Source organism: Rhinoderma darwinii, chromosome 5, assembly GCF_050947455.1.
Source record: "Rhinoderma darwinii isolate aRhiDar2 chromosome 5, aRhiDar2.hap1, whole genome shotgun sequence".
In the NCBI taxonomy this organism is placed as follows: Eukaryota; Metazoa; Chordata; class Amphibia; order Anura; family Rhinodermatidae; genus Rhinoderma; species Rhinoderma darwinii.
Window position 1 is genome coordinate 304793543 of NC_134691.1, and position 16522 is coordinate 304810064.

A 16522-nucleotide genomic window follows, 5' to 3' on the forward strand; every position below is an offset into this window, starting at 1 on the left:
CTGTAAGGCTATGTTCACACGGAGTATTTTGGGGGAGGAATATCTGCCTCAAAATTCCGTTTGGAACTTTGAGGCAGATATTCCTCTCCCTGCACGCCGATTTTCGTGGCAATTATCGCGCCGTTTTTCGCCCGCGGCCATTGAGCGCCGCGGGCATAAAACAGCTAGAAATACGCTTTCTCTGCCTCCCATTGAAGTCAATGGGAGGCGGAAGCGCCCGAAGATAGGGCATGTCGCTTCTTTTTCCCGTGAGGCAGTTTTACTGCTCGCGGGAAAAAGACGCCGACGCCTCCCATTGAAATCAATGGGAGGCGTTCTCGGGCCGTTTCTGCCGAGTTTTGCGACGCGGTTTCCGCGTCAAAAAACTCGGCAAAATACCCCGTGTGAACATAGCCTAACTGGGGCTGCACTGCAGGGTAAATCAGCCCGGTGATAGTGACTATTGTCTAGTTAGACCCAGCAGCAGCCTCCTACCACCGACATCCCGGCGATCATTTGACCAGTCCAGGACCTACATGGCCAGTCTTTGAGCCCTTCTGTTACAATCTGCACTGACAATACAATGAAATGTGCCTATTAACCTGTACAGGCATCCTGTTTTTGCAGCCTATTTTGCGCATCTGACTCAACCTGTACAGGAGGTGTAACATTACCAAACTTAAAATCATTATTTTTCCCTGGTCAAGCAAGGTGAGGATAGCCCAGATTCATTAAGCCAAGTTAACCAGATAGCCTCAAACTTTTTTTCTAGAGCCTGGTTTAAATAGATTTTTCCATGGGTACTGCCCAATTTATTTTTATCAACATTCTTGGCGTGTAGGAGAAAACTTGCAGCCATTTTTGAGCAATGTTTCCTGGCCGTGTATAGCATTATGGCCGCTGCCACCTTGATAGGCTCTAAAGCAGGCAGATCTTCAACATATCGGAAAAAAATTCTGTTTCCTGGCGTATTCGACTTGCCGGGTTCATTACTGTTCTATTCACTGTTGTGATCACAAGCACGAAGTATATAGGTGGCAGCAGAGATGTTACTGACGGCATCTTACCTTTAAATATTTCATGAGTGTGTAACGGTTTCTAAGTGTTTCTGAATAATATATTTAAGTTGTCTTAACAAGATTTTTCTTTTTTACAGACGATGACTTTGATCAATTTGATAAGCCTGGTGCAGAAAGGTCTCGAAGACGAAGAACGAAGGATGATGACTGGGACAGGTAGTTATGTTCCTCCCTCTGATAAACCATTATACAGTGATAGAATTTTGTTTGTCAAAGTATAAATTGTATTCTAATGAAGATGTTTGCAGAATGTCTACGAGTAGAGGAGAATTTGACTGTTACAGAAATACATACTAAGAAAGCGTTTAGAGAATGAGAAGCATTTCTTGTGTAAACCGTATTTGTTCCTGAGCCAAATATAGTTGGCAATTTTTCTTTATTGTGATTGACGTTACTTTTTCCTAAAGTCCCTCAAAACATTAGTGTGCGTGCGTGTGTGCGTGTGTGTGTGTGTGTGTGTGTGTGTATATATATATATATATATATATATATATATTTATTTTAGTACAAGCACACATAAGAAACTGGGGAGAGGACTAGACGACTGGATAAGGAGATCCTTTTTGTTACAAAACCGCAGTGAAAATAAAAATGCCCAAAAAATGTCAAATAATCAAATTTCTGATAAAAGTGAAAAACTGACAGGCAAGTTAAAGTGTATGTTCACAAATGCCAGAAGTCTAGCAGCAAAATGGGGGAGCTGGAGGCCTTGATTCTGGAAGAAAATCTAGATATAGTTGGTGTTGCTGAAACATGGCTGGACTCTTCACATGACTGGGCTGTAAATCTACAGGGTTTTACACTTTTTCGGAAAGGCGGTGGTGTATGTCAATATGTGGGAAGTGATATGAAGGCGGTGGTGTATGTCTCTCTGTGAGAAGTGATATGAAGGCGAGTGTGAAAGAGACAATAGTGGGTGAAGACTGTGAGGAGGTTGAAACCTTGTGGGTGGAACTAGAAAGGGAGGTAAACACTGAAAAAATTACTTTTGGTGTAATCTATAGACCCCCCAATATAACTGAGGAGATGGAAGTTCAGCTATATAAACAGATGGGGCGGGCTGCACAGGCGGGTACTGTAGTGATAATGGGAGATTTTAATTACCGGGATATTAATTGGTGTCATGGTTCGGCTTCAACTGCAAAGGGGAGACTTTTCCTCAACCTGTTGCAGGAAAATTTTATGGGCCGGTTTGTGGAAGACCCGACTAGAGGTGAAGCTCTGTTGGATCTGGTCATTTCTAATAATGCAGAGCTTGTTGGGAACGTCAATGTTCGTGAAAACCTCGGTAACAGTGATCATAATATAGTTACATTTTACAAAAAACCAAAGGTTTGGAGCAGCACTGTGAACAAATGCCTGACTAGGCTGGTGCAAGCCTTCAAAAATAAAGGAGTGACCTCTCCTTATGTGTTAGATATCCAAAAAAGAGAACGTGAAGCAGCACTCAAATAAAGTGAATTTAGTCATCCAAGTGGTTCCATGTTGGATGAATAAATTCACTTTGAGTGCTGCTTCACGTTCTCTTTTTGGATAGTTAGGCTGGGTTCACACGTGCACGTCCGTTACGGCTGAAATGACGGAGCTGTTTTCAGGAGGAAACCGCTCCTGAATTTCAGACGTAATGCCATGTGGAGGCGTTTTTCACAACGTCCATTACGGACGTAATTGGAGCTGTTTTTCTATGGAGTCAATGGAAAACTGCTCCAATTACGTCCCAAGAAGTGACATGCACGTCTTTGACGTGGGCGTCCTTTTTTTTTTTTTTTTTTTTTTTTTTTTTACGCGCTGTCTTTTGACGGTGCATAAAAAAAATGACCGTCGGCACAGAACATCGTAAAACCCATTCAAATGAATGGGCAGATGTTTGCCGGCGCTTTGGAGCTGTATTTTCGGATTAGTATATTTTACATATAGTATAAAAAAACAAACACAGGCTGGGAGGGCAAAAACACTTAATTTTAAGAAGGCCAATTTCCCCAGGATGAGGGCTGCAATTCAAGATATAGGCTGGGAAGAACAAATGTCAAATAATGTTCCAAATGATAAATGGGAGATTTTCACATCTACTTTGAGTTATTATTGTGCAAAATTTATTCCTACAGGTAATAAGTATAAACGACTCAAATTAAACCCCACATGGCTTACACCTTCTATAAAAAGGGCAATACATGACAAAAAAAAGGGCATTTAAAAAATACAAATCTGAGGGTAATCTGTAATCTTTTTAAATTATAAAGAAGCTTAATAAAATCTGTAAAAAGGTAATAAAATGAGCAAAAATACAAAATGAAAGGCAGGTGGCCAAGGATAGTAAAACAAATCCCCAAGTATATAAATGCAAAAAAGCCAAGGTCTGAACATGACCCCTAGATAGTGGTAATGGGGAGTTGGTCACAGGGGATCAAGAGAAGACAGAGTTACTAAATGGGTTCTTTAGATCTGTATATACAACTGAAGAAAGAGCAGCTGATGTAGCCGGTGCCAGTGCTGTTAATATATCAGTTGATATACTGAATTGGATGAATGTACAGGGTGGGCCATTTATATGGATACACCTAAATAAAATGGGAATGGTTGGTGATATTAACTTCCTGTTTGTGGCACATTAGTATATGGGAGGGGGGAAACTTTTCAAGCTGGGTGTTGACCATGGTGGCCATTTTGAAGTCGGACATTTTGTATCCAACTTTAGATTTTTCAATGGGAAGAGGGTCATGTGACACATCAAACTTATCGAGAATTTCACAAGAAAAACAATGGTGTGCTTGGTTTTAACGTTACTTTATTCTTTCATGAGTTATTTACAAGTTTCTGACCACTTATAAAATGTGTTCAAAGTGCTGCCCATTGTGTTGGATTGTCAATGCAACCCTCTTCTCCCACTCTTCACACACTGATAGCAACACCGCAGAAGAAATGCCTCCCGATCTGACCCCCTTAGACTTTTATCTTTGGGGTAATCTGAAGGCAATTGTCTATGCTGTGAAGATACGGGATGTGCAGCAACTGAAACTACGGATACTGGAAGCCTGTGCTAGCATTTCTTCTGCGGTGTTGCTATCAGTGTGTGAAGAGTAGGAGAGCAGGATTCTCCTCTTCTATGTGTAAGGTGTATAGGAGACATAATAGCAGTAAGGCTCTGCCTACTAGCTCAGAGACCATTAAGAAATAGAGTGAGTCTGCAGAAGGAAAAACTGCTGAATAATGCAGAATACAAGTCCTATAATGGCCAGAAATAGTTCTATTCCTCATGTGCACAGATATGACAACTGAGGCCTACTTGACATGGATATGTTCGGTCTGAGATACGGACTGTATGTCGGCTGTTATTACCGGACCGAACACCGTCCAGGGAGCCAGACTCGTAGCATCATCGTTATCTATGCTGCTAGGAGTCCCTGCCTCCCCGTGGTTATATAGTCCCATACTGTAATCATGTTTTCAGTATGGGACAGTAGTCCAGCGTGGAGGCAGTGACTCACAACATCATGGATGACTATGATGCTAGGAGTTCAGCTCCCTGAACTGGTTTCGGTCCGGTAAATACAACTGACATACGGTCCATATCTCACGGACCTAACACAACCGTGTCAAGCAGGCCTTATTCTGAAAAGTCGACTGAGACGACAGGTACGCGTCAACCCTTTCACTGCCGAAGATGTGTGTAGTATTTTATGACTTGAAACGCTTGCTGCAGCTAGAATATAGGGGGTAGAGCTTGGGTTTTGGTATTATATTAAAGCCCAGTATCTTCGCTTTTAAATGAGACCAGGCTCAATATCTGTGGTGCAGCAGTCTGGCGAAGTCAGTTAGCAACATGCAAAGTATTACTTGATGGTTCTGTGTCACTGTAGGGAAGAGGTAGCCGGGGGAATCCTCACGTGACATCAGGAAGAAAGAGAAGTCTTTCTAGTTCCCCATGTTCATTCTCCAGTAGCCCGGTGGTATAGTAACTTTTTTCTTCATGTTATCACCCCTCTTGCACATCTTTTCACCATCGGCTTGTTATACAACTATTTGTCGACTCTTTGACTTGCGGTCTCTGGATCTCTGAGATTTGTGTTCTATTCAGTGCTAGTGATTGTGTGAAGATATCTGCATGTAGACATAGGCATAAGCATTTATATGTTACCTTATTTCTAGGTGGTGTTGTACATCTCGGGCTCTGCTTGGGTCAGACTTTTGGCCACAAACATGACTTTCTATGCATTTTTTACTAAACCTTTATGCTTTGATGCAAAATTGCTTGAGGTCGCCCTTGAATGTAAATGCTCGGTGGCATTTTCTAAATGTGCAGGTGTTATACTTCATATATCAAAAGTGTAAAAGATGATCTGGCAGCGAAAGGGTTGAAGAACCACTAAATGTAGAAATTACTCAAATGTAGAATACTAGTATAGAAAACCCTTAAGGCCCCATTCACACAAACCTGATTTTAAACAGACGTTTCTTGATTGCATATCTTTTATTTAAGGAATAACTTACTTGGGTCATTTCACTATTTTATACCGAATCGTTTGTAATATGTTCCAAGTGGAGTGTCTGGTTATGTTATTGTTTGACTTTTATATATCTGTGTTTTCAGTGAACTAGAAGATGATCTCCTTGAGGAGGATTTCTTACCTGGGAAGAAGGTAAACGATTGTATATCTTACGAATGTGCTGCAATCTTGGTAATTCTGTAAATCGGAACTAAAATAAATGTCTCTTTTGATCGGTTTGGGTTTCAGACTTCTCTGGATCTGTCAGATGAAGAACTTAATGATGATCTTCTCCAAAGTGATGAAGAGGAGCTTGACTTAAAAAATTACAGGTATAGCTTTTATCTTTTAATAATGTGTTCTTTCTTAACCCTTTCAGGACCGAGCTCATTTTGGCCTTCAGGACCAGCCCCATTTTTTTCAAATCTGACATGTCAATTTATGTGGTAATAACTCTGGAATGCTTTTGCCTTTCCAAGCAATTCTGAGATTTTCTCGTGACATATTGTACTTTATGCTAATGGAAAAATTGGTCAGTAAATTCATTGCTTATTTGTGAAAAACACCAAAATGTTTAGAAAATGTGCAAAAAAATTATGATTTTTCTAATTTTAAATGTATCTGCTTGTAAAACCGATAGTAATACCACACAAAATAGTTACCATTTCACATATTCCATATGTCTACTTTATATTTGCATCGTTTTTTGAGCATTAATTTTCTAGGACGTTACAAGGCTTAGAACTTTAGCAGCAATTTCTCATATTTTCAAGAATATATCAAAAGGCGATTTTTCAAGGTCTAGTTCAGTTCTGAAGTGGCTTTGAGGGCCTTATGTACTAGATAGACCCAATAAATCACCCCATATTAAAAACTGCACCCCTCAAAGTCCCCTTAAACCATAGACTATCCTGCATCTGAACGGGTAGGGAGTGCAGCGACCCTCATAATCTACGATTAAAATAGCCAACCTTATTAGGGTTATATATGTGAATTCCTCTCTTTGAAAATAATTAATAGATTTGCATAACCCGCAATTGGGAGGATACTACGCTGTCTATTTTTATGAAAATAATTCAGAAAGCAATGTTACATTCATAAGCTACACAAGGCATATGATTGATGATTTTGTATGAACACAATCCATTTTATGCATGTCTGTGCCTTGAATTTTTAAAAATTAATTCAGTAAAAGTTATATTTTCTATTAATTATCTCTGGATATATATATTTTTTTCACTGCCAGGCTTGGACACCCATTTGTTGCTGGAACCCAGTGATCGCAGCATTCCAGCAGTATGGGGGTTCTGGTACTGAGGATGGCACCCAGAACAGAGAATGTGAGACCTGGACATGGTTATGCTACTGGAAACCTGCCAATTGCGGAATTCCAGCAGCAAGAGGGTGTCTAGGTCTCTCAGTAATTTACAGCCTCTGGTGCAGGTGCGGTTATGGGGACCTGAACCAATTGGTTCCCGATGACAGCACCCGAACCAGATTCTGTTACAACCAGATCTGAACGCTTGATGCAGCAGGATGGCTGCGATCGGGAGAAGGGGGACCGTAAATATATGTGGAAGCTCTGCAGACTGGCACACTGCTGGCTGTCGTATTTTTGCGTGTAGCAGTCAGAAATGGGGTTAAAGAGGCTCTGTCACCAGATTTTGCAACCCCTATCTGCTATTGCAGCAGATCGGCGCTGCAATGTAGATTACAGTAACGTTTTTATTTTTTAAAAACGAGCATTTTTGGCCAAGTTATGACCATTTTTGTAGTTATGCAAATGAGGCTTGCAAAAGTTCAAGTGTGTGTGTTTAAAAGTAAAAGTCCAAGTGGGCGTGTATTATGTGCGTACATCGGGGCGTTTTTAATACTTTTACTAGCTGGGCGCTCTGATGAGAAGTATCATCCACTTCTCTTCACAACGCCCAGCTTCTGGCAGTGCAGACACAGCGTGTTCTCGAGAGATCACGCTGTGACGTCACTCACAGGTCCTGCATCGTGTCAGACGAGCGAGGACACCGGCACCAGAGGCTTCAGTTGATTCTGCAGCAGCATCGGCGTTAGCAGGTAAGTCGATGTAGCTACTTACCTGCTGATGCTGCTGCAGAATCAACTGTAGCCTCTGGTGCCGGTGTCCTCGCTCGTCTGACACGATGCAGGACCTGTGATTGACGTCACAGATCTGCACTGTCAGAAGCTGGGCGTTGTGAAGAGAAGTGGATGATACTTCTCGTCAGAAAGCCCAGCTAGTAAAAGTATTAAAAACGCCCCGATGTACACACATAATACACGCCCACTTGGACTTTTACTTTTAAACACGCCCACTTGGACTTTTGCAAGCCTCATTTGCATAACTACAAAAATGGTCATAACTTGGCCAAAAATGCTCGTTTTTTAAAAATAAAAACGTTACTGTAATCTACATTGCAGCGCCTATCTGCTGCAATAGCAGATGGGGGCTGCAAAATCTGGTGACAGAGCCTCTTTAAGTCGCGACCCCTTCCAGCTAAGCCACATCCCTTTTCGAGGCCCTTTTTAAAAGTGTCTAGTGATGTGCAGTGAGTGACCCCCACTGATCTGATCTTAATGGCCTATGCTGAGGATAGGCCATCAATTTTAAGGAACTGGGAAATGCCAATATTGCTTTTAAAATATGTTGCAGTTTTAAGATTAAGTAAAATAAAAATGTCAGTGTTCCCTAACCAGAATGAAATATGGCACTAAATTAGATCCACTTTTTTATTGTAGTTCACAAGGAGTCACAGTTAGTCTTAATGCTACTGCCGGTGGCATGTTATCCTTTGACCTTTCTAAAAGCATGAATGAGGCAAGTGCATCAGAAGAAGCAGAATTTGAGGAAGAAGAGGCTGAAGAAGTTTATGAAGATAATGAGGAACTGGAAACTAACCCTGAAGATCTGGTTGAGGCCTATGAAGAAAACTATGCTGAGTTAGTTGATGAACAGGTAGAATATGAGGAAGAAGAAACCACAGATGAGGTGCTAGACCTGGAGATCAATGAACCTTTGGATGAATTTCAAGTAAGTCGTCTTGTATCTCTGATCAAGGGTTTTTATGTGACTTGGGTTTGAGGACAATTTGAAATCTATTCACTTCCAGTAGGAGAGATGAAAATTAGACCTATTATCAGTGGCTGCCAGTTTCTTTATCTAGATGGTGACAAAGTTTACGTTGACAGCTTGTTTGTCGTTAGGTAGCGGTCTTTTGTTATGCTAGATGGAAGGAGAGAATCATGACCTTGAGGATTGTGTCCTCATGGATGAAAACCGCTTTGTGTTCTGAGGTCCACTTGCAATTGTTCATACTATTTAATGCAAAAGCTATTATCCAGGCTTTTGAACAAGATCTGATAAAGTCATCTAAAGCTAAAAGATTATTGACTTCCTAAAGACATCTTTAAGGTGCTTACTCTGAGGGAATGATTGATTGCTTTCGCTGGTCATTTTTGTAACTAATAGCTGTCCAAGGCTGAATGAAGAGATTGAAGATCCATGTTTACCCACAGAGATAATAGATTTATAAAAAAGATGCATTCTTTGTGGTCGGGTCGCTTACAATAAGAGTTAATCTTGTGTTATGTCTGCAGAACGCTTTTCAATAAAAAAAGCACGTTATTCTAGATAGACCTGTTAATCATAAAACTACAGATGATTGGACAAAATCCCATCTCCACATGTTAATATTTTTACAGATGACTAGATATTGTTCCTAAATACAGTATTCTCTTCAGTAGTTATCAGGCTTTTAGTATTGCTAAAGTAGAGGTGAAGACAAAAAAAAATCCTTTCATCTAAACCGGACCTATTCTATTTTGGATGATCGAGAACCTTTTGGAAGATGGTGCAAAATAAAACCTTTCCTCGGCGGAGTCGTATTTTTGGTTATTTTGATAATTCTTTCTTTAGCTTTTTATCTTGTGGCTCAGGTTGCGTCAAATTCTGTATTGATTCATTTTGTAATGTTTTAAGACCCTTCACACATACCAATAAATGTACCGCGTTGGCACACAGAAGGGATCGTATTGACTTTTGGCCCCTGTAAATGACACTACTTAAGTCATTTATCATTACAAATACGGAATGTTTATACATAGAAATCGTTGTAGCGTGTAAATGTTCGTTGTTATGATCGCATAATAATTAAATGTTTAGAGTTGTTATGGAAAAGTGGTACATCTAAATGGGCCTTCGCAAGGATTTTTTTTATATATACACCCACACCGCTCCAAATCTCCTGCTTTCCTTAACCCCTTCCATATATATATATATATATATATATATATATATATATATATATATACGGCGCACGACGGGTGGGGGTTATGGAGCAGGCTCGCGGTCTGAGCCCGCTCCATAGGACGAGCGTGTCAACTGTGTGTTACAGCCGACACTTCCAGGTGTGGGCTGACCCACTGTAACGTTCCAACGCCTGTGTCCCCCCCCCCCCCCTCCCCGCGCATCAAGATTGGAATGTGCCGTTGGTTGGAATGGCAGCCCGGGGTCCTGATGAAGGCCCACAGGTCCGCCATCTTTGTACTCCGGCAGGGCTTAATATGAGACTGTCAGAATCATGATATACTGCAATACATTAGTATTGCAGTATATCGTGCTACCGATCTAATGATCGCTGGTTAGAGTCCCCTGGAGGGACAAGTGAAAACCAACAAACCGCAAAATAGTTTTTTTTTTTAAATAAAAAATAAAAAACTTAAGTTAAAAAAAAACAAAAAAACCCTTTTCCCGTTTCCCCTCAAGCGAAATGTAAAAAAAATAACAACTGGTATCGACATGTCCGTAAAAGTCTGAACTATTACAATATATCATTATTTAGTCCGCAAGGTGATCTCAATAAAAAATAATTAAAACCGTCAGATTTGCTGTTTTGTGGTCCCTTCATCTCCCACAGAAAATGAAATAAAAAGTGATCAAAAAGTCTCATGTACCCCAAAATGGTACCAATAAAAACTACAGCTCGCACCGCAAAAAATAAGCCCTCATATCACTAAATCGATGGAAAAAGAAAACATTTTTGGCGCTCAGAATATGGCGATAAAACGCAAATTTTATTTAACAATAATTTTTTTCCTTGTAAAAGTGGTAAAACATAAAAAATACTGTATAAAGTATCGCTGTAATCGTATTGACCCTCAGAATAAAGTTAACATGCCGTTTTTACCGCACGGTGAACGCCGTAAAAACAAAACTGTCCAAATGATTTTTTCCTATTCCACCCCACAAATATTTTTCTCCCTGTTTCCCACTACAATAAATGCTGCTGTGATAATCTACAACTCGTCCCTCAAAAGTGTTAGAGCCTCTGTCTCCACTCAACTAATCTAATGGGCGCTTTGCTGCTGATAACTACAGTGTGATTATTATTTTTTTTAAAACGTTTATTACTTGCGAAGCTATGAGCATATTTCTAATATCTGCTAATGTGGCTGTAATAGCCAATAGGAGGAGACTCTTATCACTCTGGACGGTGTGATGTTTTCTGTATGACGCTGTCCAATCAGCATACAGCTTCTCCTCTTTCCTGCCCATCAACATAGCGTGATCATATAGTATACAGCTTCCATTCCTGACTGGCGACATCTCCGGTTGTGTCACAGCTAGAACTGAGATCCTGGTGCCATATGAAAGATTAGAATCTCATGTTTCATATGCCACTGTTCTAGGTGGTCCACAGTCGGAGATATGTCAATTTGAAGTGATCCCCCTTCCCTCCTGCCTCAGTCTCTCACACTGTGTGTGAAGCCGCTTCATTCTGATAGGACAGGGTCAGAGGCAGTGTGGTAGAACTGCGATCCTGGTGTCATGTGAAAGATTAGAATTTCCTTTCATATGCCATATCAATCAATGATCAATAGCACAGTCGACTACGACATTGATTCCGCCCAAAAAAACCAGAAGCTTTATGGAACAGAGACAAACGGAAACCATTTGCAGCAGAAGCATTACCGTTGAAATCAATGGTAATGCGAATGAAAAGCTATGGTTTCGGTTCACGGGTTTCCCTGACTGAACCCACGAATGGAACTGAGGCTGATGTGAACACACTTAGGCACTGATCACATCTGCGTTGCGGTTCCGTTCTGACCTTCCGTCTGAGGTTTCCGTCAGAACGAGACCCTGAGCAGACACAAACTGACACCGACAGAAACCAGAGGTTTCCATCACCATTGATTTCAACGGTGACGGAGACGGTGCCCATGGTTTCAGTTTTTGTCTCTTTTGTGCACCGGACTCGTCGCTTTGCTGGGGGCAATAGCGTAGATGACACCCTTTTGATATTTGTCAATAGTTGTTTCTATATTACGTTTTATGGAGGGGTCTTTACATATTCACAAGCATTTCATTTACATTTCACATCCATTCCATTACAATAATAACCCCCTCCCTCCAACCCAATCCATGCATTGAATTGAGTCTTGATCAAAACATCAAATGTATGAGCTCATCGTCATATGCTTTGTGTGTGTTTTTTTATTTTTTTTTTACCTACAAGATTTGTGAAAAACAAGATATCTGGGTATAACTCATAATACATCATATTAATGAAAACATCCGAAACAAAAATGAGCTGAATTTGCTAATATATGTAGGAGACTGGTTATCATGTCTGATACTAGTGACATAGCGAATTCCCTAGACCGGTCAGGAGAGAGGCAGCGGTTATCGTTCCCTTGAAGGGTGAGGAAAATGGAACTGCAATAGTTGAAGTTTTAGGAAGACATAAAGTAAGCTTCGTGATTTTTAGAATAGTTTACTATTGCCGTATACCATTTAAATATTGCCTATATAAATGTTCCTATTTCTGTTCATGTGCTAGAACTAAAAGTCCCCTGCCTGTCACCCCCTGGCACTTTCCATAGCGGCAGAATACCAGAAATACACAATAGAGACCTGGGTCCCACCTGCCATTTTCATTGCAGCCAGGACTCGTAGTGCTGATGGCACATATGATCATTTTAACCCCTTAATGACAAGTCACAGATGTAGTATTTATGGGCAGGTGCTAATTAATTCCCACATTGTTACGGATGTATCTGTCACAATGATTTTGTGGGCACTGCCTAGTCTATCCACAGGAGCTCGGCTGTAATACCCGCAGTTTAACCCCTGCCATAGTAAATGGCAACAGCGGCATCTAAGGTGCTTGACAAAGGAAGGAGGCGCCCTCTGTTAGCCTATTCGTGCTCCATGACGCGGAGCTGATGGGTTACTATGGCAGCTGTAGGCCTTACCAAGATCCCCAGGTTAGTCTGTCATCGGTATCTGCCTATGTGTACCGCCGCAGCCGTAACGACTCTTCAAGGTTTAATACATTTTTAATTTTTAAAGGTGTGTTTATAGCGAGTGGCGTTAAATAAAAATAATTTTAAAAAAATTTGTGGATTTTTCTTTTTTTTTCTTCTTCCAATCCCACTCCCCACCCAAATAAGATAACTAAAATAAAACCCCCAAAATGGTACTAATAAAAACTGCAACTCAACCCGCAAGAAGACCTATATATCTTTTTATATGGCTGCGTCAACGAAAAAGTAATCGCACCCATGTTTTATGGAAAAGGTTATTTTTGTGTCACTGCGTTCTGTTTTTAGTGTGCAAAAGTACTAAGACTTAAAAAACAATACATATTCGGTATGGCCGCATTCATACTGACCTGGAGAATAAAGTTAACATGTTAATATTTCTGCACGGTAAACGGCAAAAAAAAAACATGAGCCGAGTTTTCTTTTTGGGTTTTTGCTTTGTTTTTGCCTTCATTTACAAAAAATAAAAGCTTATTTATGAATTATATGTACCCCAAAATGGTTTCCCAAAAAACAAGCCCTCGTACAGCTACATCGATATAAAAGTTATGGCTCTGGGAATGCGAGGATGAAAAAATATAAAAAAAAGTTTGGTAATTTAAGGCCCAAACCGGGGTTTATGGGGGGGTAACAAAGCCAGATCTGGTGTGGAGATCCCGAGTTGGCACTCACAGGCCACGTCCTCCTGTACAACCAGCACAGCTGAAGGGGTATTCATTGAAACTAGGCTATCAATAAATCATCGGTTGGGGTCCGACTTCTGGCTCCCCTACCGATCCGCTGTTTTGAAGAGGCCGTTGCGCTTGTATGAGCGCTGCTTCTCCATTTCCTTTACTGCTAACATTGTGAATTGCTGACACGCTTCTGGCGGTTCACAGTATTACAACTTTCTCCCATTGACGTGAACAGACTGTAATACTGTGATCCGCTGCTACAAGTCTGTCCACGATTCACAGTACGAGCACTGACCAATGAAGGGGAAGCAGGAGAAAAGGCCATTCATTTCTTAGGACTGGAAAACCCTTCCAATATATGATGTGACGTTAATGTTGTGTTTTTTGCCTTTAGGATGAAGAATACTCCCAATCATTCAGGAGACAAAAAGTTAGTGAAAAACAACAACGATTTGTGGAACGTACAGTGGAAGATGTACAGGAACCACAAGACCTTGCGAATGAATCCGAGGAGGTAAATACTTCATATGGTCGTGGCGTTTGTACTATGCCCCCTTTATTATTGAAGCGTATATATATATAATAGCTCTATGTTGCCAGTCTCCTAATTATTTTGCCTGTCTGGGTTTTCTGTAGCTTGCACATATACTGAATGGTTATAGACTTTGATCCGTTTCTTTTGCTTGTGTTAGGTCCTCAATGAAGCACAAGAGCTACCCTCCCAAACGAAAGAAGTATTTGATGAAGACGACGAAGATGAGGAAGAGGAAGAGAGTGGTCGCATACGCTTTAAAACTGAACGTAAAGAGGGGACAATAATACGTCTTTCTGATACTAACCGAGAAAGACGAAACATTCCGGAAACATTAGGTAACTTTTTCCAAACTTTGTTGACAGCATTTCCGATAATCTGCTAAACGTATTGATTTGAGTGGTTACGGATAGAAAGCATTGGCAGTTTATTCTTCACCTTGTCCTTGTTGTTCATTGGCTGAGGTAGGTATGTGTTGTGTTTCCAGGGATTTTTACATGTGATGTGGCCTACAGAAGAACAGAGACCAATATGTTTTAGCAGTGTCTTTCTAGGTTGTCTCACAAAATTATTTTAATGCTGTTCCTCTCTGATTTAGTGACCTATAAAATGATGGTTAGATAAAGGCAGTCTTACCAAATATTGGTCTGTAAAATACTGTATTAGAAATAATAAAAAAAAATGGCTGTGGTGCGCAGTCATGTGACAACTAAGCTCCTCCCATGTTGGGAACAATGGACCTCATTCACCAAAACAGTCTAATAGAATAAATGACCGTATTGCCCATAGCAAGCAAGCCCAGCTCTGATTTCATTCCTAAAGCCGCGCTGTGTTCGCTTGCTCTGGGCAACAATGCAGTTTTTTATGTTCGTTTAAAAATAACAAAAATTTATAAATAAAAATGGCTTAATATCGTCATCGATTCAACAAGGATAACGGAGATGTTCATATTTCTATCTATCAAAGTTAAACTCCATTTGCAAGACCGTCTCTCTGTAAACTTATTAGCCAATACTATACCTTGTGCCCTGTTTGCAGTTTTCCCTCGGATTCACCCTTCTGCATGTTTAGATGTTGACTTTCCGTGTTCGTGGCCATTCCGTCTCTACATGTAGTAATCATTATCCACAGCCCCCACGAGTTGTTTTATACAAACTCTTGGGTAGCTCCAACAGCAATGTTGAGTTTTCATTGCTTGCATAGGCTTTAGCTGCGTCCTAGTAGAGGATGGAATTGGGAAGAGGGATCTCTGGAATGAAGCTGTATGGGTAACGACAGACAGCACTGGGTACACCCGAAGGGGAACCATCAAATACTTGTGATGTATAATAGGACCCGGTGATCTTTGTCTTTCTCTTGTGTAATTTCCTGAGGGTGTTTTTAATTCTGATGTAATAATCCTCACCGGGAGTTTTTGCGTGACCGGAATGTCTCTGGATGCGGCACATATTATTTGCAAATGCTGCATTGGCAACAAGAAACTATTTTTTTTGTGTTTTTTTTTTCTCCAACCATCCAGCGGTTCTGAGCACGAATGGGTCTTGTTCCCTGTTAAACCCTTCCGTTCTGAGGGTCAGAGCAAACGCCCCCCCCCCCCCAAAATAAAAACACCCTACACTTGCCTAGTTTGCAAAACATTAGCTCATGTATAAATAAAATTGCTTACTAGTGACCACACTTGTCACCTTGTTACCTCAGTTTGTGTAACTGTATAATTTGTGAAGCCCTAAAGCCCAGTTCATACAGAATTTTTTGGAGCAGATTTTGATGCGGAAACAGTGATGACATCGGTGCCAAGAAACGCTCCAAATCTCCCCCCATTGATTTCAATAGGAGGCAGAGGCATCCCCCTCCCGCTTTCTGTGGCGTTTAGCAGTTTGTGGAAAAAAACGAAAAGTGGCATGCCCTATTTTGGAGCATTTTCTGCCTCTGAACCTTTTATTGAAATCAATGGGAGGTAGAAAAAGACAATGCGCCACTCGTTTTTAAGTGGTTTTTGGAGTGGTATTTTACTATTTAATTTATTTAAAAAAAAAAAAATGAAAGCAGAAAATACTGCCCTTTTATAATATGCCTCAAATCCTGAAGGAATTTTGAGGCAGATTTTGCTCTGCCTGTACGCAGATTTTCGCATCGTTCTTCGCCCACGGCCATTGAGCGCCACAGGCAAAAAACGCAACAAAATATGCTTTTTCTACCTCCCATTAATGTCAAAGGGAGGTCAGAGGCGTAAACGCCTGAAGATGGGGCATGTCCCTTTTTCCCGCGGAAAAAAATCGCCTCCGCCTCCGATTGGAATAGATGGGAGGCATTTTCGGACGTTATTTGGCGCGTTTTCCGACGCGGTTTCCGGGTCAATAAACTCTGTGTGAACTCCCCCTAAAACTTCATGTCCTAACATCTTCATTTTGGCTCAAAACAAATAGTCAGAGTTCC

General features: G+C 40.8%; 1 protein-coding gene across 3 annotated transcripts in view; it reads left to right on the plus strand.

Moving 5' to 3' along the window:
• The window catches only part of RBM33 (RNA binding motif protein 33), a 90262-nt gene that overhangs the window by 15375 nt on the left and 58365 nt on the right, over window positions 1–16522 (plus strand). For all 3 annotated transcript variants that reach the window (XM_075827393.1, XM_075827395.1, XM_075827394.1), the window contains exons 2-7: window positions 1136–1214; window positions 5647–5695; window positions 5792–5874; window positions 8294–8585; window positions 13949–14068; window positions 14247–14424. In XM_075827393.1, the coding sequence (XP_075683508.1) occupies window positions 1136–1214; window positions 5647–5695; window positions 5792–5874; window positions 8294–8585; window positions 13949–14068; window positions 14247–14424 (801 nt within the window). The remainder of the gene's footprint in view (window positions 1–1135; window positions 1215–5646; window positions 5696–5791; window positions 5875–8293; window positions 8586–13948; window positions 14069–14246; window positions 14425–16522) is intronic.